This window comes from Trametes versicolor (genome assembly GCF_000271585.1).
Source record: "Trametes versicolor FP-101664 SS1 unplaced genomic scaffold TRAVEscaffold_8, whole genome shotgun sequence".
Classification (NCBI taxonomy): Eukaryota; Fungi; Basidiomycota; class Agaricomycetes; order Polyporales; family Polyporaceae; genus Trametes; species Trametes versicolor.
The window spans coordinates 347,013-370,551 of NW_007360328.1; the positions used below are offsets into that span (position 1 = coordinate 347,013).

Sequence of the window (23,539 nt, forward strand, 5' to 3'; positions counted from 1 at the left end):
CTGATGTAGCTTTGAAGCGTCGCTATATACAATCGAACTCCGACGTTCCCACGGGGTCCCGACTGTCTCCTGCCATGGTGCCACCTCCGTACGCGACGCTGGGCTCCGAGCCTACGTGCCCCCTACGCCTGAACTTCTGGATCCTCGTATCGACTGGTCTTGCCTCGATTCTTCATGCAAACATCTTTTTAAGGGACATCATTGCCGCCCAACGCACTACAACTTCCTACTAGTAGTAAGTTACGATGTTGCGGTTCCCGCCTCCTCTTAGTCCTCGAGATGAACTTAGCCTTCCGACACAGATGTCATATCTTCTGAGCTGCGACTGCGTCCGTGCCGCTAACATTGCGACTACTGCTGCTGGTGTCGTAAAGGACCACTAGGCCGCGGAGTCGAGTTTGGCTACATATACGTCGCGGCGGCCTGTGGCTGTTCCGAGGTAAGTATAGCTGCCATAGACGGAGAAGCGTGGCGGCTGAGAAATGCTCGTTGTTCCAACGCGAAGCCTCCTCTTTCAGAGTGTGGGGCTTGCATCGGACTGGACATCAGGTGGGATCGACACCCCCGAACGCAAGCGGACCTTGCATCGTCTGGTGTCGTTACCTCCAGCGCTATTAAATGATATATATATCACCAATCCCCACTCAATGGCGGCGGCCTCACTTCCTGCTTCTGGCCAACCGCGGTTCTCCATCCTCACGCCTGTCAAAGACGGCGCTGCGTCCACCGCCCCCGCCGAAGCCGATGAACTCGCTCTCCTTGGCTTCTCAACCACATGTGCCGGCGCACTGCCCTTCAAACCCTAGGATAACCCGAACACGGAAGCTCTTCACCCTAGCAAATACATCTACGAGGACGACATTGCCCTCGCCCGCCAGGCCGGAGCCGCGATGGAAAACTAAGACACCTCCCTCGTTGCGCTCGTTTCCACCATGGGCGCAGCGCAGACTCGTGCCGCACGCAGGGCGCCGTGCTCGTCTTGTGAGTATGCTCCTACGGCGAAGTTGGTCGGTATGCGCTCGCTATCGTGGGCTCGTTCGATGACATCTTCAAGGGGAAAACGATTAACAGCGGGTTCGTATCCATCGAGCTTCTCAAGCTGATCGCAGACCTCACAAGCGAGCATGCAGAAGGATGGCAAGCGCGGCGCGGATGGCAAAACGGGCAAGCGCACCGTGCATGAAGGCCGCGACGTCAATGTGGAGGTCCCTTGGCCAATCCCGGGGACGCGGGCGTATAAGGTTGTCTGAGTGGGCGCGAGCGTCCAGAAGCTCTGGATTTGTAGATGCCTTGAGGTATACGCCCTGGGGTCTACCAAGGAGGCACTGCGTGAGATAGCGGTTCTTAGGTGTAGTTCCACTACGTTGTACACAGCAGGTGCGTTGCGTTATCCGGCAGATGCTTCCTCCGGCGCATGTGTATACGGTTCATCCACCTTCGCATACCACGCAAAATCGCTTTCGGTGCGTCTCCGGCAACCGCAACGTATGCCGAATATCTATGGTAAATCTTCACACTATCTGCAACTCATACGATTGTTATTTATACCTGCTGATCAACTCTATAGAGAGAAGATCTTCGAAAGAGGAACTGCAACACCGCCTCACTGATTAGAGTTGCTCTAACTCATGAACGGGAAGCAGCGGCCACCTGGCCCTATCGCGCGACAGGATCCTTGGAGTCTAGCTCAGCCTCAGTGCGATGCGCCCTCATTCTCAGGCCGGAGGCAGTTGTATTATTGTCAATATCCCTACCTCATACCGTTTAAAATCTACAGCTGCCACCACGTTGCATCGGCGAAGACCCAGTCCCCAATCACCTCATGCGCACTAGTCCCTGGGATATCTACGCAGAACAGCTTTCCCATCTGGAATACGGCCATCCCCTATGGGTCCCAGACCCGCCCCCTGGATCAGCCTCAGTCGAGATTGGGGACGTCGGATGGATTCATGAGGGGGAGTTCCACCCTCTGTTCAACGCCTTTAGGGGTGAGGACGCGTCGCAACCTCGAGGAGGGGTCCCTATCGACCACGTGCCATTGGATATCCACGCTTGCACTATCGCAGGTCCGCGCGACAAAATCACTCAACCCGTGTTGTGCAGTAGGAGTATCCGTAGGGCGGACATATCCGGGGATTTGTCAACGACCTTGTACGTTTGGCAGGTGCTTCTTTTTGCATTACAACGCTAACGAGTCCCAGGACTGTGCCGAATATCTCTTGCGGGGTCAACTTCACGTTCACCTGCACGGACGACGCTGGGGCGCTCCTATTCCTTGGTCCTTCTGGACAATCTACAGAAATTCTCTCGAGGCAGCTCATCGTCGACCATATCGAAACACATTTCGATCGCTGGCTGGAATTCGCGAACCACAGGCTGCGACTTGGGCTTAGCGAAAACCAGATCATATTTGTGTCTGGCACAACGAAGACAAGCAGGTGGGGTGTCGCTGCCTTCAGGGGTGCAACTCGCGAAAAAACAGGCAAGGTCGTTGGGAATCTTGCTTCAGTGGCCGCACTCGATTTCTCCATGTCTATCTTGGACGCTCAGCTGTCGACTATTCACTACAGAGCAGGGCCTCCGGCGAAGCCGGCAAGTGCCTGTCCAGACGCTTCGCCTCAAGATCAGTACGACCAATGCATTTTCATTCACTACTACAAGCGGAAACGCAGAAAATGGCCTATCTCTCCTTCCATCATTAGAGCTGCTGCAGGACCCCACGAGCTTCCGCGGAATCCAGATGACGAGGGAGACGTCGCTGAATTGGAGGTCGGGGCCTCCACCGAATCTGACGCCTCGAGTGACGAATTCGTGCGGTTTCCGACACCAACGACAGTGCGTTGCACAAGTTCCTTCACTAGCCAAGTATCGCATACTCACAGGGAATTTAGGTGAAGCATACAGCCGACTACCTTCTGGACTATATACTAGAGGTACCATCCGTTATGGTTGCGGCATGATACGTTATGTCTGACAGACAATCACAGAACTCTTCCGCAGTCGCGGCGGTAGCTTCTGATACAGATCTATTTAGGTTGCATCCAAGACACTCTCAGGTGTGTATATCGCAGTCAGCCATCTAACGTCGATCATCGGATTTATCATGTGTAGAATCATGGAGGCCATATGATTCCGCAAGATGTCCCAGAATATTTGGCGACGGTCAAACCGCGCATCGTCATGAATCAAAATAAATGTATGTTGCTCGCGTAGGCTCGCGCTTAGTGTTTGTCCTGCTAACTGGTATATAGTGGGAATTTTTGCGGACCTGCAATCAGGAGAGACAGCACGAGGCATTTCACCCGACTGGGGCTTGCGCTCGGGGCCGCAGAGAAATGACAATCCCAACTCGCGAGCGCCCGGCGATACTAGAAACCTCCATGTCAAGCGTCCACACAAAAGTAACCTTTCATCAGGCCATACGTCGTACAGTAAGGAGGGCGGCTACCTCCAAGACCCATTCCAGTTCGATCCGGATCCAGACTCGCTCGCATATTGGATCGCGCAGCAAATGCTGGCCCAACAGCGCTTTGCCGATCTGCAGTTGCCACCCCAGCCTCTGCAGTCACCGCTTCCATCTCCGCTCTCATCGCCCTCGAACGTGGGAGGCAACTCTCCCGTCAACTACTTCAGCATACAATCCATGGCACCTTCGCAGCAACAACAGTGGCCTGTGCACTGGCAGCCTTATCCAGGCGGGTTGAACAGATTATCCGCCTATCGTTTAATGCTTATATAAATTCGTTGTTGACAGGCCAAACAATGTCGAGCCCGTATGTCGATAGCAGTGAGTGCAAATCAGGCGTTCAGCGCGTCACCCCCCTTTTGCATAGTCGTTGACAACTTTCCGGTTTGCAGGTTTTGTTCCCCAAGTCGAGGCCGAGGCTAACGGCGCCTTGCCCTATGACGCTCTTTACAGCCAGGACGGCGGCTTTTTGCAAGACTCATCCCAATTCGATATAGGTCAATACGTACCGCAGCGAGGCCTGGAAGCTGGCGGGATGACTGGCTGTGACCGGAACAAGCCCCGCGGCCGTCAATCAGCGGCCAAGCGCGTAGGCGCATGCGCCCGTTGTCGGCGGCTCAAGGTGATGCTCGAAGTCTTGATCCCTTCAGGGCTGTGCGCTCACCATGCTGCGCACATTACGTAGATGAAATGCACGTTCACCAACCCGTCCGACGACATATGCTCGCGTTGCACTGCCGGCAACTACGAATGCCACTTTCCAGGTCGCAAGCCACATTCTCCTGGGTAAGCGGAATTAATGGCGGCTGTTGTGGTCGACATCTTGAATGCTTGCACAGCATGCGGGTGGTGCTGCAGCAGCAAATTCGAGAGAAAAATGCGATGATCGACAAGGTCCTCAGCCAGGTCAACCCTGGTCCCACGATGCCGACGCCGCTCACTCTCGTACCCGCACGACTCCCGCTGTCTGAAGAGGAACGCAACAAGTATCGTGATGTTCTGGCATATATTGAACGATCGACTACCCAAGCTGCGGCCCGCATTGGCGGCAATGGTCGCCCCAAGTTCGACATCTCAGCACTCGAGGACCCCTCAGAGGTGGACTCGGAGAGCGACAACGATATGGAGGGCCTCACTAGCCCCGAGAGAGGGTTATCGCTGAAGGGTAAGATGCGCCAAATGGACGCCATCCTCGAGGTCGCGGCCCCCACGGGTATGATGGCCATCGCCGCTCTGGAGACGAGGAACATCGCCAGCAAGGGTAGCGTGGTCGATTCCTCCACTAGTGAAGGAGGTTCTTCTCACAAGTCGGCCCCCGACGGCGGTATTGCGAACGAGTCGTACTTTCTTCCAGGCGAGTTATATCCGAGGTGTTTACTCGATGTACGCTCATACTACAACAGGACCGGCCACCAACCTGGAGCTTCGTCGACTCATTGTTGAGCGCCAAGCTGCCCCGGACATCTTGCTCTCCGGGCTCGTGACGCCCGACGACGCTGCAGCGCTGTTTCAAATGTACGCTGTTCATATTGCACCTCGTGGTGCTACTGTCATACTGACTGGTTCTCCTGGAATAACAGCCACTATCAGTGGGTAAACGTGAGTCTTTCTCCGCTCCCATTAAAGGATCCCGGTCGCTTAAAACGCTGCTCCAGCCAATCATTCCAATCCTGGATGAGAATATACACACGCCAGCCACCGTCCTCGCGCGATGTCCGTTCCTCTTCACCATCAGTAAGTGGACTGTGCCTACATCGCCTCGCCCAGTGGAGCTAACCCTCCGCTCAGTCTGCACGGTCGCCTCGCGCTACTACGATGAGAAGCCCCACATCCACGGCATGGCCATCCACTTTGCGAAGGCGGCCGCTGCCAATGCCATCATCGACGGGTGGAAGACCGTCGAGATGTGCCAGGCGTTTGCGCTCTGGAGTGTCTACAACCCCCCTGCCCGGCGCTGGGAGGAGGACCGCGCATGGTGCTACACCGGTATTGCTTTCCGGTACGTCAATGTGAACATTCTGTAACGGTGTATGTGCTGACAACGACACCAAAGGCTTGCAACTGAGCTCAGCCTGAGCCGTATCCCTGATGGACAGCCCCCCGACGAGCGACAGGAACGCGAGATTCTCAACCGTACCCGCATGTGGCTGATGTGCTACATCATGGATCGCTGCCTGAGCATCCAGTCGGGCAAGGCGTGGATGGTCCAAGAGGACGTGGTGCGTAGCCACTAAGCGCTATGGCTTACTGTTCATTGTTCTCACTCTTTGTCAGACCGTTCGCAACGCGTCGCAGTGGCTTCAGCGCTACAAGTACCACAACGCGTGCGACAGCTACCTCACCAGCCTGACGGAACTCCTTTGCATCGTGTCGCGCTTCGTGAGCATGGTAAACCCTGCGTTCGGCACAAACTCCGCACAGTCTATTGACGTAGGTTCCGTTCTTCATCTTCCGTCTCAGCGAGAGGCTGAGTTTGCCTTCGCAGGATATCGAAATCGATGCCCTTTACAAGGCATTCGATAACGAGCTGCTGTCATGGAAGAGCGTCATCGATGACCGGCACAAAGGCGAGAAGGCGGCCAAAGGTGAGTCGGCGCGCGCATTTTCCGCTTCCCAGCCCCCGTCCCGGCCTTCTCAGCGTCCGACTCTCCGCTCCTCAGACCCTGGTGTGGTGATGCAAATCACGCTTATCAACTGGTGCGTGTGCTCCTCGTGCTCCTCCCCGGCGTGTGCTTGGCTGACTTAGAGTTGCCGCGGAACGCAGCGTTTACAATTATTGCCGCCTGGTCATCTGCTGTTGCGGGATGCAGCTCATGACCAAGCGCCCCTCGAAGAAGCCTAATGAGCTGTTTGCAGGGGTGCGTCGAGCATTCTAGTTTGAGCTTTGACGCGGTCTCATCTCAGTACGGTGGTTAGTGCGTCCAAGCAGCGACCACCCTCGTGAAGCTCATGGTGGAAGACTTCGCGCCTACTGGGTTCATCCGATATTTTCCCGAGCTGATCTACGTCCATGCCGCGTTTGCTGCGGTGGTTCTCATGAAGGTGCGGTATTTGTGCTGCTCAGTGACGGCCAGTGCGTTAATTGACCGCCAATGCGCAGTGCCTAAGGCCCGAGTTCAACGCACTTCTCGACATCCAGCAGGAGGAGCGCATCATCGAGCTCGTCAAGAAGCTCTTCGAGGCGTGGGTGTTGGAGAAGATGTCTACCGACGAAAAGCAGAACACCCAGCTTTACGCTCGCTTCCTGAAGCAGCTCATGGATCCCCACATCGCCCGCCTGGACGCGCGTAAGTCTAGCGCCACGCAGCGAAACGGACAGGCCCATACGAACGGGCACAACCCCGTCTCTTCCAACCAGTCGATTTCTTCCATCTCCACCTCCTTGTTCCCTGGGCTCCCTAGGCAAGACCCCGCAGCGACGCTGGGAAACCTGTATGCGACGGGCCTGGACGCCACCAAGGCGGCGGTCGAGCTGGCAGCGGCAGGCATGATGCCCAACGGGGACGGCACCTGGGACCAGTTCTTCCCGCCCGCGGACGGCAGTGGCATGAACCTCCCAGACATGAGCGTCCCGTGGAGCGGCAGCATGGCGGGCGGCATGAATGCCGACGAGTGCCTCGCCGCCATGATGGGTCTTGGGAACGAGACATGGTTCCTGTGAGCGCGTCGCCCAGGCACTTCTCTTGCTATCGATCCGTCCTACCATGCTCTCCCCCTCGCCTATCCTTCTCGCTCTGCGGCCCCTGGTGGACTTTGTAGGAATTGCAGCTACTTCCGTGTATGATATGTACCTGACTCGCTTCGTTTCGTCTCGCCTCGTCTCGTCTAGTCCCCCGTCTCTCGCGCCGCGTCCACTTTGTGTAAATTATGTTATTGATGTAGAGTATCCGCTTGCGAGCTGCACTACTCTGTGTATATGATATATAACCTTTGCCGTGAAGCCCTATTCGCTTTTGCATATGGCCAGTTTCTGCTTTGCGCTATGGCTGTTCGCTCTCATGCACGTACGCCACGTAAAGCCCTCAGAACAAGGTCTTGCGTTGTTAAAATAGATGTATGCGGAGTATCTGGTACATAGTCGATGTGGTCGTCGTTTTGCTGTTCGCTGTTCTACACGCATCAGTCGTATGGCCCCCGGGCCCGATACTTCAATGGCACTTAGGCGTGCTCGGTATAGTTGCTGTTATTGCTGCTTTGTTCATACAAGATAATAGATCAGCCCGATACCTTTTAAGACCTAGTACATGTGCTGGTATCTTTCACATGGACGGCTTGACATGTACTTATGTGCCAAAGGTTTGTGATCACGACTTACACATATGTGAGCGCGACTTCTAACGCATGTTCGGCGCTGAGTTCGTCAAATGAGCCCGACTCGAACGTAACAAATTCAGGCTGAAGCCAATCGCTGCCCAGAACGACGTCGCCCGACGCCACCAGGTAGAACAAGCATGGCATAACCCGGCTGCTTCAGTTCCAAAGAAGCCACACACAGTAGAGTTCCCCGGTTAAAAATTTATTGGAGAAGAGTGTACTCTATTTTGGCCAAATCAAAGCCCGAGCTCGTCAGCGTAAGGAAGAGACTTGACGTCGCCGACGGCGACGAAGGTCGGCTTCGTCTTGAGGAGCGATGCGGACGCCTACAGAGCACACAGGATGAGAACCAAGCGCTAAACGCGGCCAGTGCTAGGTGCTTACCTTCGAGAATGCGGAGGCGTCAACCTTCTCCAGAGAAGAGACAGCCTCGCTGAGGGAGGCAGAGGTGCCGGAGAGAATCTGAACGGGCGCCAATACCAAATAAGTGATGTCACCAGCATCCTTCACGGGAACACTGACCTTCGGGCCAAGAGACGAGATGAGACCATCACGGCCGTCGACAGCGCTGGCAGCGATGAACTTCGCCTTCGCGATCGCCTTCTGGAGCTCCTCGCCCTTGAGGCTACCCGCAGCCTGGAGAGCAGCGACGGCCACCTTGCCCGCCTCCTTGACTGCGGCGGTCGTCGGGGCCTGGACGAGCAGACCGAAAAGCGACGCGTCGGAGTAGGGAAGGTAGACAGCCTGCACGGAGGAGCCCTCGGGGATGCCCGCAGCGATGGGCGAGGTGCTCTTCGACCATTTCACGGAGGGCGTAGGGTCAAGGTGGGCTGCGAGGACCGCGAGCTCGGCCGAGGGCGCGCCCGACGTACCGAAGCCAATAAAGACAGTCTCGGCCGCACCGTGTGCATCCACGCGGGTCTCGCCGCCGAAGTACTTCGAGGCAGTCGACGCTGGTGAGGCCGCAGCGGCGAACTTGCCAAGGGACTTCTCGAGGAGCTTCTCGAGCGCGGCGGGGTCGATGCCAGTGCCGAGGACAGCGACGTTGCCCGAGCCGAAGACGGACTGCGCGTACGCGCGCACGTCGTCCGCGGTGAGGTGGTGGCCGGGAGTCGCGAAGATGGAGTTGCCGAGGCCGTTGCGGAATGCGAGCGCGTGCGCGAGCTCGACGGCGTGCGTGGCGGGGTTTGAGAGCGCGGCGGACGTCTCAGCCTCACAGGTCGGCGCAACGAGCTCGGTGAGCTCGTAACGGGTGAACTTCGTCGAGGTCAGGTAGGAAGAGAGGACGTCAACGAAGAAGGCCCTGTGCCGTGTCAGGCGTCGGTGCGGGCGGAGGGCGACGGAGCACTCACTCATCCCCACGCAGGAACTCCGCAGTGATCGCAAGGTGCTCCCTCGAGAGACTTGAGGAGAGGACACCGCCGTAGAGCTCGGCTTCCCGAACCGTGCCCAGGCTGGAACGCTTGTCCGTGCTCTGGCAACCCCCCGACGTCAGCATCCTCCTCCGTGCCGTATAACGCACACCCGACCGACCTTGAACGCGTAGTTTTTGAGAGCGTGGGCGACACCGGGTTTGGACTCGAAGCGACTGCCAGCCTTGACGATGAAGGTGACAGCGGAGGTGGCCTCGCCGTTGTCCGCGGCCGCGACCTTCACGCCTGCGCTGTCGACGACGGTGGCAAAAGTGCGAGTACGGGCGATGCGCGACGCAGCGCGCGCTGCCGACGCTCTGGCTGCCAGCATTTAGAGAATTAGGAGGATAGGTAGGAGGAGCAAGGGGAGGTCGTCGTCGTCTGCGTCGACCGCCGCGTTAAAGTGAACAGACGCCCAAAGGCCGTTCCGGCCAGCGCCGAGCCCGGACCAGTCCAATTAGCGCGCTCGCATTTCCGATTCTTGGCATGTGGCATATATTCATAAAACATAAGGGAAACATATACATGGGGACATACTACAACGACGAGAGCGCGAGAGAGCGGATACAACGGTTTTAACGACAGAAAAAGCATGTAACAAAGTTGACGGCCAGAGCGCGAGAGCATACTACAAACAACGATCGCAAGAAATCAGAGAGCGCGAGGCGGAGAACGATATTTTCGACGATTTACACGCGCCGGGCGTGGACGGTGTAGCAAGTGGCCACCATCCCGGAGACGCTCCGGACCTCACGGATGTAGTCCTCGACGAGGGCGCCGGCGTACCTGGCGGACGGCCCCTCGGAGAGGAGGGGGAACACCGACCGCGCGTACAACACCATCAACTCCCGGAGGTCGCGGCCGAGCTCCTTCCTGTCAGGCTCGTTCGGCCAGTCGCCGACGGGGACACGGAACGCCCTCGTCTCGACGCTGATGAACCGCCGCGACTCCACGAGGAGCTGGGGGATGTGCGCAGCGATGCACTCGATCCCGCGGCGAACGCGGAGGGTCTCGCGCACGGCGTCGAAGAACGCACACGCACGCGGCGCCCGGACCCTGACGTCGCTGCCGTCTTCCATGGCAGGCGATCGCGCCCACTCGCACGAGACGAAGAGGCCGCCGCGCCGGAGCACGCGCGAGGCCTCTTGGATAAGCGCGCGGTAGTCGCGAACCTGCATGCCGGGAATGAGTGGACGCCCGGACCTGCGGGTAGAGGCACCTACCGCCATCGTGATGGAGCGCGCGTGAACCATGTCGATGGAACCAGCGGCGTACCGGAGCGGCGTCATGATGTCGTGCATCTCGAAAGTGACGTTAGGGGGCGGGTACCGCGTCGCAATAGGTACTGTCCATAATTGAGCCCAGACCGTTCATCTCGCGAGAAGGCAAACGGACGGGGGCGTACCGATGTCGACGCCGTAAATACGAACGTGCGGAAACTCCCGTGCCATATCGAGCACCCTACAATAATTCGGGGTCAGGAGGACGTCGCGATTCACTGAACGAAGCACGCACCATTGACCGGTGCCAGTGCCGAGATCCACGACGCGGCGCTGCTCGCCAGGAGCAAGGGCGAGCAGGTCGCGCACAGGCCCAACGGAGGAATCTCCGATTAGCCGGCGCACCAAAGCGCTCAGCCCATTTAGTCTCTAAACAAATTCCAGGAGATATCAGTCAAGCCCACGGCGCGAAATGGAAGCGTAGCGCGCGTGCGGGCGACTCACTTGCTGCTCTTCCGCATCCACGGGCAAAGGATACGGGCAGCCACCATGAGAATGGAAGAGTCTGCCGCCCCGCTCCTGGAAGTATCCAGGAATCTCGTTGGGGGCGACTTCAACGACGTCGTCGGACGTGTCCGAGTTGGTGCCGTCGTCGTCGGAGAGGTCGTTGCTGGGATCGTTGGCGTCCATGTCGCGTCGATCTCTGTCGCCGTAGGCGTGGCGGTGGTACACGACAGCCATAAGCAGGAAGAACGAGAGAGCAAGAGGAGAGCAAAAACGAGCGCGGTCTAATGATCCGTGAGACTGCACATATACCCCCAATCGCAACTCCGACACGCCAACAGCGACTATAACTCAGCGGCGGAGTGTCAGAATGGGAATTACAATTGCAAGGCGCACCCGACCGGGGCGTGTCGTGCAAGGCGCAGGTGTCCAGACGATGATGCGAATACTGGAAGATATTGTCCGGATCGATGAAATGTCCGGAGTATACGTACCGTGTGGGTTCGACGCGCCGAGGGACTGTGTGTTGGGTATGCGCTGAAGAGTACGGCAGTGAAAGCGACTTGCAGTGGACGGTTGGTTGGTTCGAAAGAGCAGCAGGGATGATGCGCTGACGGCGCCTGACGGAGTAAAAGCTCAGATACACACTAGAAGATCAGATGGTTCCTCCTGGTTCCTCCCACTGCTCGATCGCGAGGGCTGCTGCCACCACGCGCGCGGAAGCAAATGACATGCTGACGCATGCACGACGCGTTATGGCTAGGCTGATCTTGAAGCGGACTGGCGGAATCTTCGCCGCGCGCCGGGGCCTCCTCCAGTGCTATCGAGGGCCATCGCAGGGTGCCATGGGAGCCACGGCCGGCTGCGGGGCGGCGCGCCATCCAATATCTGCCATATCGATCCCCGACGGGTCTTGGCTAGTGGTGCGTTTCGCGGAAGAAGCGACGTCAAGTGTACGTACGCCTATAGTCGGGCGGTCGGAGAGTGGATCTGTAGCTCCGCCTGGATTGCCCCCTTTCAATGATGTTCCGGTAGATGGACCGTCGTCCTACCATCACCCATCCCCAGTACCCTCGAATCAGCTAGAACGATCTAGGCACGGAGGCTTCAGGGCCAATCAGGAGTGTCGTTCCCAGCAACGCCATGCGATATGGTCCATGGAGCCAGTGATGCGCCAAAGGTGGGCGCGTATGGTGCCATATATGTGCGGGGAAATAGCGCGCACGCGGTGTCCTTGAGGCAGCTGCGCATACCAGGTCAGTGACACGCTCACAGATACCGAGCGACCTTGCCGAAGTACCCTTACATACCAACACGCGCACTCCCAGGAGAGCCCCAGGTTTTCCCTGGCCGCGAGGGGCTGCCACGTGGGGCATTCAGTTGGGGCATGCACTACCGAAGTTGAATAGGAACCGCGTTAGCGTGTACAGGTACTCTGAAAAGACATGATGTTAGTACGTACTTGATGTAAGGCAATGCACGCTTGGTGGACCGAAGTGAAGATGTCTAGCTCGAGCTCATTCTTGACGCACAAGGAACTTGATTTGAAATATACCGAGATCTTTTCGCGTCGGCAAGCAAGAGTACCTAGCTGAGGAGTCTGATTTGGTACGTCCCGGTTGCGAAACATCACGAAGCAGGCCATCGTCACTGGAGAAGGAGGTCGACGTATGCGACTCAGCTGGTTACCCGTGACCAGGCATAAGTTCTTATGGCTGATCACGCTCTGAGGTAGGAAGGGCTCAGGAGGCACTAGAACATAAACGAAACAATAGTCGTTTTGCACGGAAGTCGTTTGTTGGGACTCGGGACGTGCATCGAGCATGCGCAAATGTTGCGCGTGATGTCCTGGTACGGTTCAGACCAAGAGGAAGCGAGACGTATTCCGCTACGCAAGATAATAAGTCAGTTTTAAGCATCGGTGGATGAAGATGTAGACATGCTTAACACAAGCCTGTTTTGTGGTGGTCCATGATCAGACATGCTGCATGAATCGACAGTCCGTCCAAGGTTTTGTGTGGCTAGGAGGCGTGGCGGCAATTTCTATATGCGGTAATACGGCGCCTATACCTCGCGTCTCGGCGGCCGCTTTGCAGGTTCGTTTACAACCACCACCACGCTCGGATCCCAACTAGCATATAGCCACATATTGTCACCACTATATGCTGGTTGATAATGTCTGAGCTCAATATTTTCTTTGCTGAACAGCAACAGATCATGACTATGCCCGAGGAAGACATCGCCGACTACCTAATGCGGTGGGGGCAACGAAGAAGGTACGGGAAATGTGGCCCTTGGGACAGGAGATCTGGTCTCCGATCTGTTTCTGTCGTATTGTACCATCTCTGTTGGTTACAATGCGCTAATGCTTGTTAATTTAGTAAACCAAGTGGTTGTTGCAGCTTCGACCCCAACACCATCGGTGGAGAGCATGAAATTGCAGTGCATTCACCCGTCAACATTGACACCGTACCTGCGCGCTCTATGCCCACACCACGGAATCCATCATCAATATATGGAACAAGCACATCTGAAACACCTGCTCAATATTCTGCAACGCAGGACCATCAAGAACAATCGCCGACCAAATGCCTATCCGTCAACCGCTTTTCAGCACCGCCTGACCATACTTCAGTACCTCGGGGAAAACGTCCTAGCGGGGAACGTCTTCTTGATCCGCATGTTTCGAAGAAACCCAGAAACCCAGATGAAGGTGTGATTGCCACCGGCAACATCGCCTCTGGGGTATATGCTGCACCCGGTAATCCAAACCATACCAGGCGAGCGCAATGCACAGTCACTTACTCGCTCTTTGGTCTGATGGTAAATCAAAGTCCGCAGTTGACGTCGTCTTCACGTCCCCGCATATGCCCCAAGTCGGGCGGACCGATGGTCGTATCCGCACCCGTTCTGCTGGGAGGCGCTCCCTTGCCCGTGTCCGCGGACTTGTCCACTTTCTCCAAGGGGTCTATAGCTGGCAGCAGGGTATGCCATAATCCCAGTTCTCGAACGTCTCAGACATCAGAAGTGGAACCTGTTGATAAACTCACTGGGCCACCTACACCACTTCAGGTCAACGCCGTGTGCTGCGAGCCCGAGCAGCCCGCATCCGCATGGAATCCGGTCTCCATAATTCCCCCACCGCAGACATTCAGTCGCCGCTCTACTCTCGCAGACTGCAGTGATATCACAAGTCCCCCAAACTCCGCGCCTGCGCCTGCTGCGTCATCCAGCACGCTGCTTGGGAAAACGTCCGGCTCGGGGAACGCTCCGAGAATCACGAAGCCCAAGCGTGAGCCCACTAAAACCGCTAAGTTGAAGGGAAGAAAGAAGGAGAAGGGGCTCATCACCCCTCTCGAATACGCCCGGAAGCTTCAGGCGCAGTTCTCCGAGTTGGCCGCTCCCAGTAGGAGGAAGCAGGCGGATAAACCGTTCCTACAAGGCAAACGAATTTTCTATTACGGCGGCGATCTCAATTACGCCGGACCCCAGACGTGCAACAGGATGGAAATCGTGCGTCAGGGGTGCCAACTTTGAATTTAATCTGCGTGGCTGATGACTTGACCTGCGACAGATCACCCGGCATGGCGGGGTGCTCGTTCCAGAGTACGAGCCGACAGAAATAACGCACATCGTCACCGACGCGGACGAGCGCGTCTTCCTGCGCGCCGTGGGCCTCAAGAAGCTTGCTGACATCCCGCAGCACATTCCGACCGTCAAATGGAGCTGGGTGCTTTCCGGATTCGACCGAACTCCTATTAGGCGGCTCGCCGAGGGAAGTGGCAAGGAGAAGGCGCCGGAGAAATCTACCGGTCAGGACCGGGGCAAGGACGTCAGCGAGAAGGACCTGGGCGACTTCGAGTATCCTATGGATCACGAATTCCAACACGCCTCGTTCCGAGAATGCATCGACGCCGGTCGCACGCCTTGGGGAGAGGCAGCATGGCTGAAGTCTGAGCGAGCGGCACAGATTAAATCATCCGCGAGTAGGGTTCATCCTGATACCGGTGCCAGCGGTAGCGCAGGCCCGGCCGCGCTGGGTCGCAGTGCGGACGATATCAGCAATATATCGTGCGTCTCAACCACTCAGTTCCTGTGCGTTCCCAGGTGGCCGCTGACGCTCGCTTCCCAGCGACTTCACACAGGACGTTGAGCTCCCGCGTGATGCTGCGACGATCCACCCCCGTGAAGGACTTCCCTCTCCGCCCTCATCTCCTGGCGGCCTACGTGTGGACGTAGTCGCTCGGCAAGACCTCAAGTCCAGGATCCCGGGAGCCGCACACGCTCATCGACCATTCTCGTGGAACGATGACGCACAGGCAGGTCCTTCAGGTAGTGGCGGGGCTCGAGACACGGTCCTGGCTACATCGACGGACCCGCTGGCCGAGTTCTACGCCTCTGCGCGGGCCGAGCGAGAGGCAGAGGTACGTCGAGCTCCTGCTAGGTCTCGGCTGTGAGCCGCCACCAATGACGTGGCGTGGGTCAGATGTTCCATAGCGAGGACGTCGGGAGCACAGAAGGACGAGCACCGCCTCCGAAAGCCCCGAACCCTGTAGCTCGCCGCGAGGTCATGAAGAAGGGGGTACGTGTTTCCTTGTCCCCTCCTCGAGCACCCCTGTTTATCTCCTATTCGCCTCCCGTAGTTCATTTGCGACGACAAGCCTGGAGGTCGAGCAGGACTCGAGGCGTGCCCAAACCAGGATGTCATCGACAAGGTACGAGGGACACATGGACTGTCGCCCCAGACCCGTCGCGCTGACTCGACCGCCAGCTGCAAGAGCTGAAGTTGCTATATCAAGTAAAGCCGTCCAAGGACGACGAGTGGCGGGTCATGAGCTACAACAAAGGTGCGCGCGCGCTCTCGCCCACGTCGACGGACCGCCCAGCCCTGACACGCGCTCTAGCCATCTCCGCTCTGCGCAAGTATCCTGCCAGGATTAAGAGCTACGAGGAGGCGGTGGCTATCCGAGGGATTGGCGACAAGACCGCGCGGAAGGTACGCTGCACACGAGGCCTGCGAGCCGTTCTTCACGCGCCCGCCGCAGATCATGGAAATTGTCGAAACGGGAAACCTCCGGCGCATTCAGCACGAGCGGACCGAGGACGTCGCGTCTGTCCAGACGTTCCTGGGCGTGTATGGCGTCGGTTAGTATTGCCTGTCATCCGTCCGATATTGTTTGCTGAGCAGCCCGTTAACGTGCGCGCTATCTCGCCCTGAATTTCCCTCTGGCGAACGCAGGGGCGAGCACGGCACGCAAATGGTACAACAGCGGATGTCGGACGCTGGAGGATGTCGCGGCGCGCAAGGGCGGCATCAAGCTGTCGACGGAGCAGGAGATTGGACTGCGGTACTATCAAGGTGCGCACTAACAGTTGCACTCTTGCGCATGGTTAATAACGCGGCTGCTCTTCCTGCGAGCGTGGATAGACATCAACACGAGGATACCCAGGGCAGAGGTCGCCGAAATCTACGCCAAGGTCAAAGCCGCGGGTGCGTGCTATCCTCGTGCTATCCATAACGGGACATCATCTCACTCCTCCCGTTCCTACGCCGCATGCAGCTCTCAAGATAGACCCAAATGTTTTCATCGAGGTCATGGGGAGCTATAGGCGGTGAGCAAATCCGTTACCCGTTTCATGCACGACTTATCAGGGAGGCGTTGCATGACAGAGGCAAACCTGACTGCGGCGATATCGACGTTCTGATCACCCGCTGCACGGATGACGGGAAGACTCACCAAGGTGCGTTATACATCCGGTAGTCGAGATCCCTCGGACATGTCCAGTCCCTCCCCCTCTACCCCAACCGGGAACTGGCTTTTCCTATTTACTATACCTCGTGATCAGGGCAGTGTAGCCGACGCATGGCCGCTAACATGTGTTTCATAGGCGTCCTCCGACGATTGCTCAAGGAACTCCATCGACAAGGAGTTGTCACAGACGATCTGTGCCTACCCGACGACTTTGACGACCTAGAGTTGGTCTACCGCGGCCTGTGTCGAAGAGACTCGCACAGCTTGCGACGGCGAATAGGTATGTTTAAGGCTTCTTTTCGATCTAACAGATACCAACCAATAATCTTCTAAGACATCTTGACTGTTCCGTGGAAGTCAAGAGGGGCCGCGCTGCTGTACTACACTGGCGACGACATCGTAAGTCTTGCCAGCCCTGTCTGAAATGATTACTCATGCGTGGCGTGTCACATGTAGTTCAACCGCTCGCTCCGCTTGAAAGCAAACAAGATGGGCTACTCCCTAAACCAGCGCGGACTCTACGCGGGAGTCATTCGCAACCCGAACGACAGGCGACAGAAGACACATGACGGTGAGTCCCTACCGTCGGGAACACGGTAGACAGCCGGCGTCTTGTCCCATGCGGTCTAGACTGTCGCGAGCAGAGCGGGAGCTAACGAGACCCTCCGTTCAGGTCACATCGTCGCGTCGGAGAGTGAGGAGGAGATTCTAAAGATACTAGGTACGTACAAGTCCAACGCTCGCTCCGAAGTCAACGGTTAGTTGACGCGTCGTATAGGCGTACCGTGGCAAGAGCCACACGAACGCGTCCGTGGGTGAATGCACGTACGATAACTCCTGCCTGAGGCAATCGATATCATCCGCAAAGACGTGTTTTATTCTTGTATGGCGACGCGTATGCGCCGGTCGTGCTGCGTAGTATCGCCACCTGAATCCACTGGAATACGGAACTCCGGATGGGAGCCGCCCTATAGCCCGAAAAGCGCGAAAGAGCTTACCATCCTTGCCACACAGGCCTCGCATTGACACTGGAGAGCGAGGGGAGACTAGGTGCGTGTCCTGCAATCTGCAATCGTTGCAAGAGACGCGCCGTTGACTTCGCTCCCGCCGCAGACGTACTGCGGTCAGAGCCACGCCCATGGGTGAAGGAACGTAAGGTACGTTCTACTCGGGGGCAGCCACCTCCGGCGTGTTTGCTCCACCAAAAATAGAGCTGATTTGCAACACTTTTCACTTGCGCTGCGCAGAACTCGCGTGATCCTGCTTCAACTTGAAGTGTGTCTGGGAAGACTGTGATGGCCTTGCAAGCTCCTCAACGAAAATACAAAATACACACGCTCTGGTGCTTTTTTGCGCTCGTTCGGCAGCGCATGTCCCCCGGTCGCCCTGCGTTCCCAACCCAAATGGAGGGAATCTCGATGCACTGCCCCGAGTGGGAGTCGTCCTATATGAACCTGCAATGCCTGAGAGGAGGTCGTCCGGGCTAAAATGTGCGGGTGGAAACGTGAGCGGACGGTGAGAAGCGGCGGGGGTGCGGATAAGGTTGGACTGTGCGACAGTTCTCACAAGGTGAGTTGCCGGCAGTTAGGTGCGTGAACTTAACCTTGACGGCTACCGATCCGCACACACAGGAGCGCCAGGCTCGGGCGAGGATCTTCATATGTGTCGGACGCACAGCGGGTTATGTATGTGAGTGCTTGCGCGAAGTAAAGCTAGTGAAATTCTTGCACGGAATACCGGATACGCGCCGCATCTCGTGCTCTCCCAACTGCAGCGTTCCGAGGCCATGGTCTCGGGAACACAACGTGGACGTGTCTGACTCAACCTGGGAGAGGCTGCCCGACATCTCCGCGCCATATTCCCAAATCGAATTGTCTAAAGGTGCGTGGAAAGAATTCAATCTGGTACAGGTGCTCAGAATACTGTCCGGTCGACAGGTTGGATCGGTGTCGATCCTGTACAAGTTTCCGCAGCTACTTCTCGTCTCTTCACGGACAAAAAAAATCCGATCGAAACGCCCCGAGCCCAGACGATGCATCGTGTCACAGAAGCAAGTGAGTGGAGAGAGATGTCGGGGAAGGGACGCCATACCGGAACGGGTTGAGGTGTATATATCGGTGCGATTTCCATTCGGGAGACCGGCGCACCTAGATGCTCCCGACTTCCGTGAGGACCCCACTTCTGGGGTCGCAGGTGACGTGAATATGTATGGCAGAAATAGGGAAGTCTGGATGCGAGAATCTCAGGTGGTCCCCTGGCCGCGGGCTCTCCCCACGATTCTGCGAGTTGAGTGCAGTACCACACAGACGCTGGGCCAGGACCGGGGGCTCGGTGTGGGGCGCGGTGCCTGTGTTGAGAGAGCTCCCGGTGGTCTGGGTTGACTTTTCTGGGTTGGAACTTGGCCGTGGGTCTGGGACGCTGGTGGCGCACGTGGGACATTTCATTCCAGGCTCAAACGCTGTCGATATCGCTGTGAACGACGTTCCCGGAAGAAAATTGAGGGGAGGTTCGAGGCAGTTTGAGGTCGTTGTAAAGGTTTAGATTGTGTAATTGTATGTTAGGTGTGAAGATAAAGATGGAAAGGAAAGGAGTTATCATTGAGCGGAATCTCGATCTGGAGATAACATTCTGATCGGCTCTGGGAGCCACTATATCGGGCTGGGCTGGTTCTCACCTCATCGCGGACAGTCGTCGTCTTTCCTCGCTCTTGCCCTCGTCGTCCCCGCACTCGCCCTCGCCGCCAACCACGACGCCGCCATGGATGATGAGCAGCACCAGTTTGTCCACGCGAAGCTTCCGGTACACTCCCAGTACGACCGAGACAAGCTGTGAGTCCCATCAGCTGCACGCCGCGCTTCCCACCCCCCCACCCAAACCCATGGTCTCGTCTCCTCCTGCGTGCACATTATACTCACCGTCGCTTTCCCCCGTTCCGACCGACATATATCGCATCGCCCGGCCGTCGCTCTCTCTCGCACAATCCTCCGTCTGCCCGCTTCGACCGCCTCGCGTCCATGCTCGCCGCCATGGCACGCCCGTACGACCCCAGAGAATATGAATTAACTATGCGGCAAGAGCCAAAACAGGCTCGCATGTGTGGTGTAGGCGGTAAAGGTCCACTCCTTCAGCATCCATGCAGCATTCCCTGCTCACTTGCTCTCCTTAAAACCTCCCAGCCGACCGCCGGCCGATCGACCCTCCACCAATTGTGCAATTGCGCGTCCTCGACCCGTCCGCTCGCCGCCCGCAATCCAGCTCTTCTCGTGCCAGCTCGCCAGGTGAGTTCTAATCTTGTCTTGACGCCCCTTCCTCCACTGGTTCCCGTGGCATCTGTGCAATCGTTTCTCTTATGTAACCCCTACACGCGACCTATCCCCCACCCTCTCGTTTGAACAACGTACAGTCGTGCTCATGATCACCTCCAATAGATTCTACCGCTCCGCCGTCAGCCCAAAGCTTCCTCCAGAACCCGTATTACTTCATGTTTGCAAGCCTGGCTAAGCCGGACGAGGATGTGGAATTGCATTGGCTGAAGGTGAGTTTTCGTGCTGCGATAGCCATGCAAACAGCGGTTGCAATTGCGCTGGTGCTCTGTCACAGCGGCTAGCCGCTGTACGGATCCAGTTGCAACCTTCAAACGTCTTTATGCTACACAACCATGCATACATCCACTATACCTACCCTGTCATTTACTCACGATACCACGGAGAAGTGGGGTGTTGCCTGGTAGCGGCTTTCGCACATCTGCGTGCGACTATAACGGCATTTATTGCCCCCGCTCCTAGCTCACTTCTCTAGCTATTCGCGAGCGCGCCGCCCGCAATTACTCGTGCTAACGAGAAGCTACGCGGCTATGTAAACGCATGCGCCATAGCCCAGGGTGGCGTCCTTCCTATGATCATCAGGGTCCGCCAGTTCCGCGGTCTCAATGCAGTCATGTAACGCATTTAATACGTCCTGGATGCTAACGATTACTCGTTTCTAGGATGGCAAAACACGATGCACCACTGGCTCCGTTGTCTCCTCACTCTATCATTTGAAGGACACGGAGAACCAGAATCATGACGCGGGTTTCTTCGTATTCCCGGACCTGAGCGTCAGGACGGAGGGCAGTTACCGGCTCAAGCTAAGCTTGTTTGAAGTAGTCAAGTGAGTGCCCAGACCACGGTGTGTTTAGCCGGGCGTTCTCTGACCACTTCGACCGAAGCAATAACGTCTATCACTGCAAGTCGATCTTTTCGGCACCGTTCTACGTCTATACCGCGAAGAAGTTCCCGGGTATGGAAGGTAGGTCAGGCCGAGTGATCGTAAGGATTTGCCCTAAATATGTCTTCTGTAGAATCGACGCCTCTGTCATGCTCTCTTGCGGATCAAGGCATCAAAATTCGCATCCGCAAGGACATCCGAGTACGAAAGCGGCCCGTCGCAGCGCTCGATGCACCGGTCCCCATGCCCATCGGTCCCGTTCCTATCGCTCATGGCGCCTTCGGTCCTGTTCCCATCCCTTTGGACGATGACGATGACGATCGTGAGAAGGAAGATCATCACGAGCGGGAACGGGAGCGCGAGAGAGAGCACGACCGTGAGCGGGAGCGGGAGCGAGAGCGCGAGAGAAGGGAATCTGCAGGAAGTGCAGGCGGCCCCAGCGGCATAAGCAGAAGGGATAGTCTGGACGGCCGCGGAGTGAAGCGTGCTCGCGGAGAGGACACTACTATGGAAGAGGCGGGTCCAGCAAATGGGCAGGTAGGATGGGGAGCGATCGACCCTGCGCTGGGGGCGCCCTCCCATAGCTCGGCGCCCGTGCAGGGCCCGGTGTCTGGCCATGCGCCCGCGCCCGTGGAGCACCCTCACTACGCCTCTTCTGGGCCAGGTCCTACGCCCGCTCCCTACGACCATCGGTACTCCGCGCCCGCCCCGGCACCAGCGCCTCAGTACCATTACGACCCTCACGCACATTCCGCCGCCCCGCCGCATCACTATGCGCCGCCGCCGCCGCCACCGCAGCCCGCCCACTACTCGCACGTCCCTCCTCCACCCCACCACGCACAGCATGCTCCGCCACCACCCCCGGCGCCATACCAGTACGGTGCGGCTGCTCCGGGAGCTGCTCCCGCCCCAGCGCCCGTGCCCGCGCCCGCGCCAACCCCTTCACAGAGCTGGGGCCCGCCTCCTGCTCAGCCATACGACCCATACGCACACCATCAGCAACACCAGTCGCACTACCCGCCGCCGCCGCACCACGGCCACCAGGGCCCGCCGCCACCTTCGAGCCATCCGCCCCCGCCGCGGTACGACTACAACAACTACGGGCCGCCTCCCGCGCAGGCGCAGCAGCAAAGCGGATACGGGAGCTACTACGAGCAGCATCCTCATCATCAACAACACCACACGGCTGGCCCGCCTCCTCCGCCTTCGCTGCAGGGCCCGCCGCCTCACAGTGGGCACGGCCACCATGCGGTTCATCCCAGCCACCACCCGGGCTACGCGCAGCAACCATCGTCTCCCCCGCCGGCTCCGGCGCAGCCCGCGTATGCGAGCGAGTACGCGAGCCCTGCAACAAGCGCAACACCATCCGGCGGCGTCAGCGGATATGGACGCGGTTACCCCCCGCCGATGCCGCCTCAGTACTCCCCGTACGCGAGCAGCTCCGCATCGCAGCCTCCACCTCCGCAGTCGTCGCGCTCGCACTCGCACCACAGCGGGCACTCCGCGCACGGACACGGAGCCCCCGCGCCGGGCTCCGCCCCCGCGCACAGCGGCCACTCACACTACCAGCTGAGCACGCCGCCGCACCACCACCAGTCGCAGGGGTACAGCGGGTACCCGCCGCCGCCCGCGTCGAGCTCGAGCGGGGAGGGCTCGTGGAGCACGTACGGGGGCCCGCCGCCGCCGCCGGGGCCCGGGGGCCCCACGCCGTACGCCCCAGAGTACGGCGCGTACGCGGCGCCTGGGGGCGGGAACCCGCCCGCGCCGAGCGCGGGGCTGACGCGGATCCAGCTGGCGCCGTTGAGGGTGGGGGGCGCGTCGCCGCCGGGGTCGAGTGCGGGGCCGGGGTCGAACTCGGGGCCGGGGGAGCGTGGGGGCGGGATGGGGAAGAAGAACCCGTTGAGTATCGGGAACATCATCTCGGACGACTCGCCGTGAGCGCGTGAGGTGTAGGGGGGAGGAAGGTCGCAGTTGGGCGAGGACTGATTGAAGTTGGACTGGGCTATAGAGGGTGTGGCGTGCCCGTGTGTGTCTGAGTCTGAGTCGGGGTCGGGGTCGGGGTCGAGGTCGGGGTTGTTGCTGTGGAGGTGGTGATGGCGTCCGAGTTCCTGTAGGTTGGCGTTTCGTTTGTGTGCCGCTGCGCTGTGTCTGTACTTGCTCGTTGTTTCTGTTCTTTCTACTACTATGTGTGTCGCTCTGCTTTTATTGATCTATGTTCGCTCTCTGGGATTCGGTATTGAACTACGTGCCACGAGTGTCGGGCAAGTAAAGTACGGTCGCTATGTTGCATCCCGGTGTTCTCTATCGTCAGCATCGTGTCCAATGCATTCGCACCTCATACGGGGGGGCATCAGGCACGTAACATACCCATCCGTCGCGCGTACAGAAGGGAGTTGGTCAGGCAGATCGTATCCCAACTAAGTATGCAGAGACCTCTGTGTCTAGTGTACACTTATCCGGCGGACACGCCGTTTCCGCGTTGTACATGCAAAGACGTAGGACTCCAGAGAGCGTTTGTGCAAGCAAGTAATGTGTTTAGTGGATGATGTGCCACTTCCAGTGCGTGATACATATTCGCCAAGTCGACGCGAGGAGAACCTTTGAAGTGTGTGTATTTGATGAATGGGGGGTTTCGACCGCATGTGGAATAGTATGCCAAATGTG

At 57.9% G+C, this 23,539-nt stretch overlaps 6 protein-coding genes across 6 annotated transcripts; 4 read left to right on the forward strand and 2 right to left on the reverse strand.

Annotated features, from left to right (window-relative positions):
• Window positions 1-1,840: 1,840 nt before the first annotated feature.
• Window positions 1,841-2,745, forward strand: TRAVEDRAFT_106875 (uncharacterized protein; the record flags this gene model as incomplete). The annotated part of the gene is made up of 2 exons (XM_008042261.1): window positions 1,841-2,139; window positions 2,196-2,745. Coding segments are annotated over 2 exons (849 nt in total), but the record flags the coding sequence as incomplete, so codon positions are not given.
• Window positions 2,746-3,762: 1,017 nt separating this feature from the next.
• On the forward strand, window positions 3,763-7,127 carry TRAVEDRAFT_49201 (uncharacterized protein; the record flags this gene model as incomplete). Its single annotated transcript, XM_008041990.1, has 15 exons — window positions 3,763-3,787; window positions 3,859-4,088; window positions 4,152-4,252; window positions 4,306-4,790; window positions 4,870-4,981; window positions 5,047-5,065; window positions 5,122-5,200; window positions 5,255-5,465; window positions 5,520-5,685; window positions 5,741-5,896; window positions 5,952-6,051; window positions 6,127-6,163; window positions 6,231-6,324; window positions 6,383-6,508; window positions 6,567-7,127. The coding sequence occupies 15 exons, from the start codon at window positions 3,763-3,765 to the stop codon at window positions 7,125-7,127; spliced, it is 2,502 nt and encodes an 833-aa protein (XP_008040181.1).
• Window positions 7,128-8,016: 889 nt separating this feature from the next.
• TRAVEDRAFT_128283 (ubiquinol-cytochrome C reductase complex core protein 2) lies at window positions 8,017-9,523 on the reverse strand (the record flags this gene model as incomplete). The annotated part of the gene is made up of 5 exons (XM_008042262.1): window positions 8,017-8,106; window positions 8,165-8,242; window positions 8,297-9,083; window positions 9,133-9,254; window positions 9,314-9,523. The coding sequence occupies 5 exons, from the start codon at window positions 9,521-9,523 to the stop codon at window positions 8,017-8,019; spliced, it is 1,287 nt and encodes a 428-aa protein (XP_008040453.1).
• A 358-nt stretch (window positions 9,524-9,881) lies between these two features.
• TRAVEDRAFT_127217 (S-adenosyl-L-methionine-dependent methyltransferase) lies at window positions 9,882-11,102 on the reverse strand (the record flags this gene model as incomplete). Its single annotated transcript, XM_008042263.1, has 5 exons — window positions 9,882-10,364; window positions 10,416-10,537; window positions 10,598-10,653; window positions 10,708-10,841; window positions 10,917-11,102. The coding sequence occupies 5 exons, from the start codon at window positions 11,100-11,102 to the stop codon at window positions 9,882-9,884; spliced, it is 981 nt and encodes a 326-aa protein (XP_008040454.1).
• A 2,703-nt stretch (window positions 11,103-13,805) lies between these two features.
• On the forward strand, window positions 13,806-17,431 carry TRAVEDRAFT_59518 (uncharacterized protein; the record flags this gene model as incomplete). Its single annotated transcript, XM_008042264.1, has 17 exons — window positions 13,806-13,901; window positions 14,238-14,429; window positions 14,491-14,987; window positions 15,049-15,340; window positions 15,403-15,498; window positions 15,560-15,631; window positions 15,688-15,763; window positions 15,821-15,912; window positions 15,962-16,061; window positions 16,156-16,275; window positions 16,345-16,407; window positions 16,478-16,529; window positions 16,588-16,658; window positions 16,806-16,949; window positions 17,004-17,068; window positions 17,126-17,240; window positions 17,343-17,431. 17 exons carry the CDS (start codon window positions 13,806-13,808, stop codon window positions 17,429-17,431), a joined length of 2,232 nt encoding a protein of 743 aa, XP_008040455.1.
• Window positions 17,432-19,654: 2,223 nt separating this feature from the next.
• On the forward strand, window positions 19,655-22,813 carry TRAVEDRAFT_72979 (uncharacterized protein; the record flags this gene model as incomplete). Its single annotated transcript, XM_008042265.1, has 6 exons — window positions 19,655-19,783; window positions 19,846-19,947; window positions 20,098-20,204; window positions 20,655-20,818; window positions 20,877-20,956; window positions 21,009-22,813. Exons 1-6 carry the CDS (start codon window positions 19,684-19,686, stop codon window positions 22,811-22,813), a joined length of 2,358 nt encoding a protein of 785 aa, XP_008040456.1. The 5' UTR covers window positions 19,655-19,683.
• Window positions 22,814-23,539: the final 726 nt, after the last annotated feature.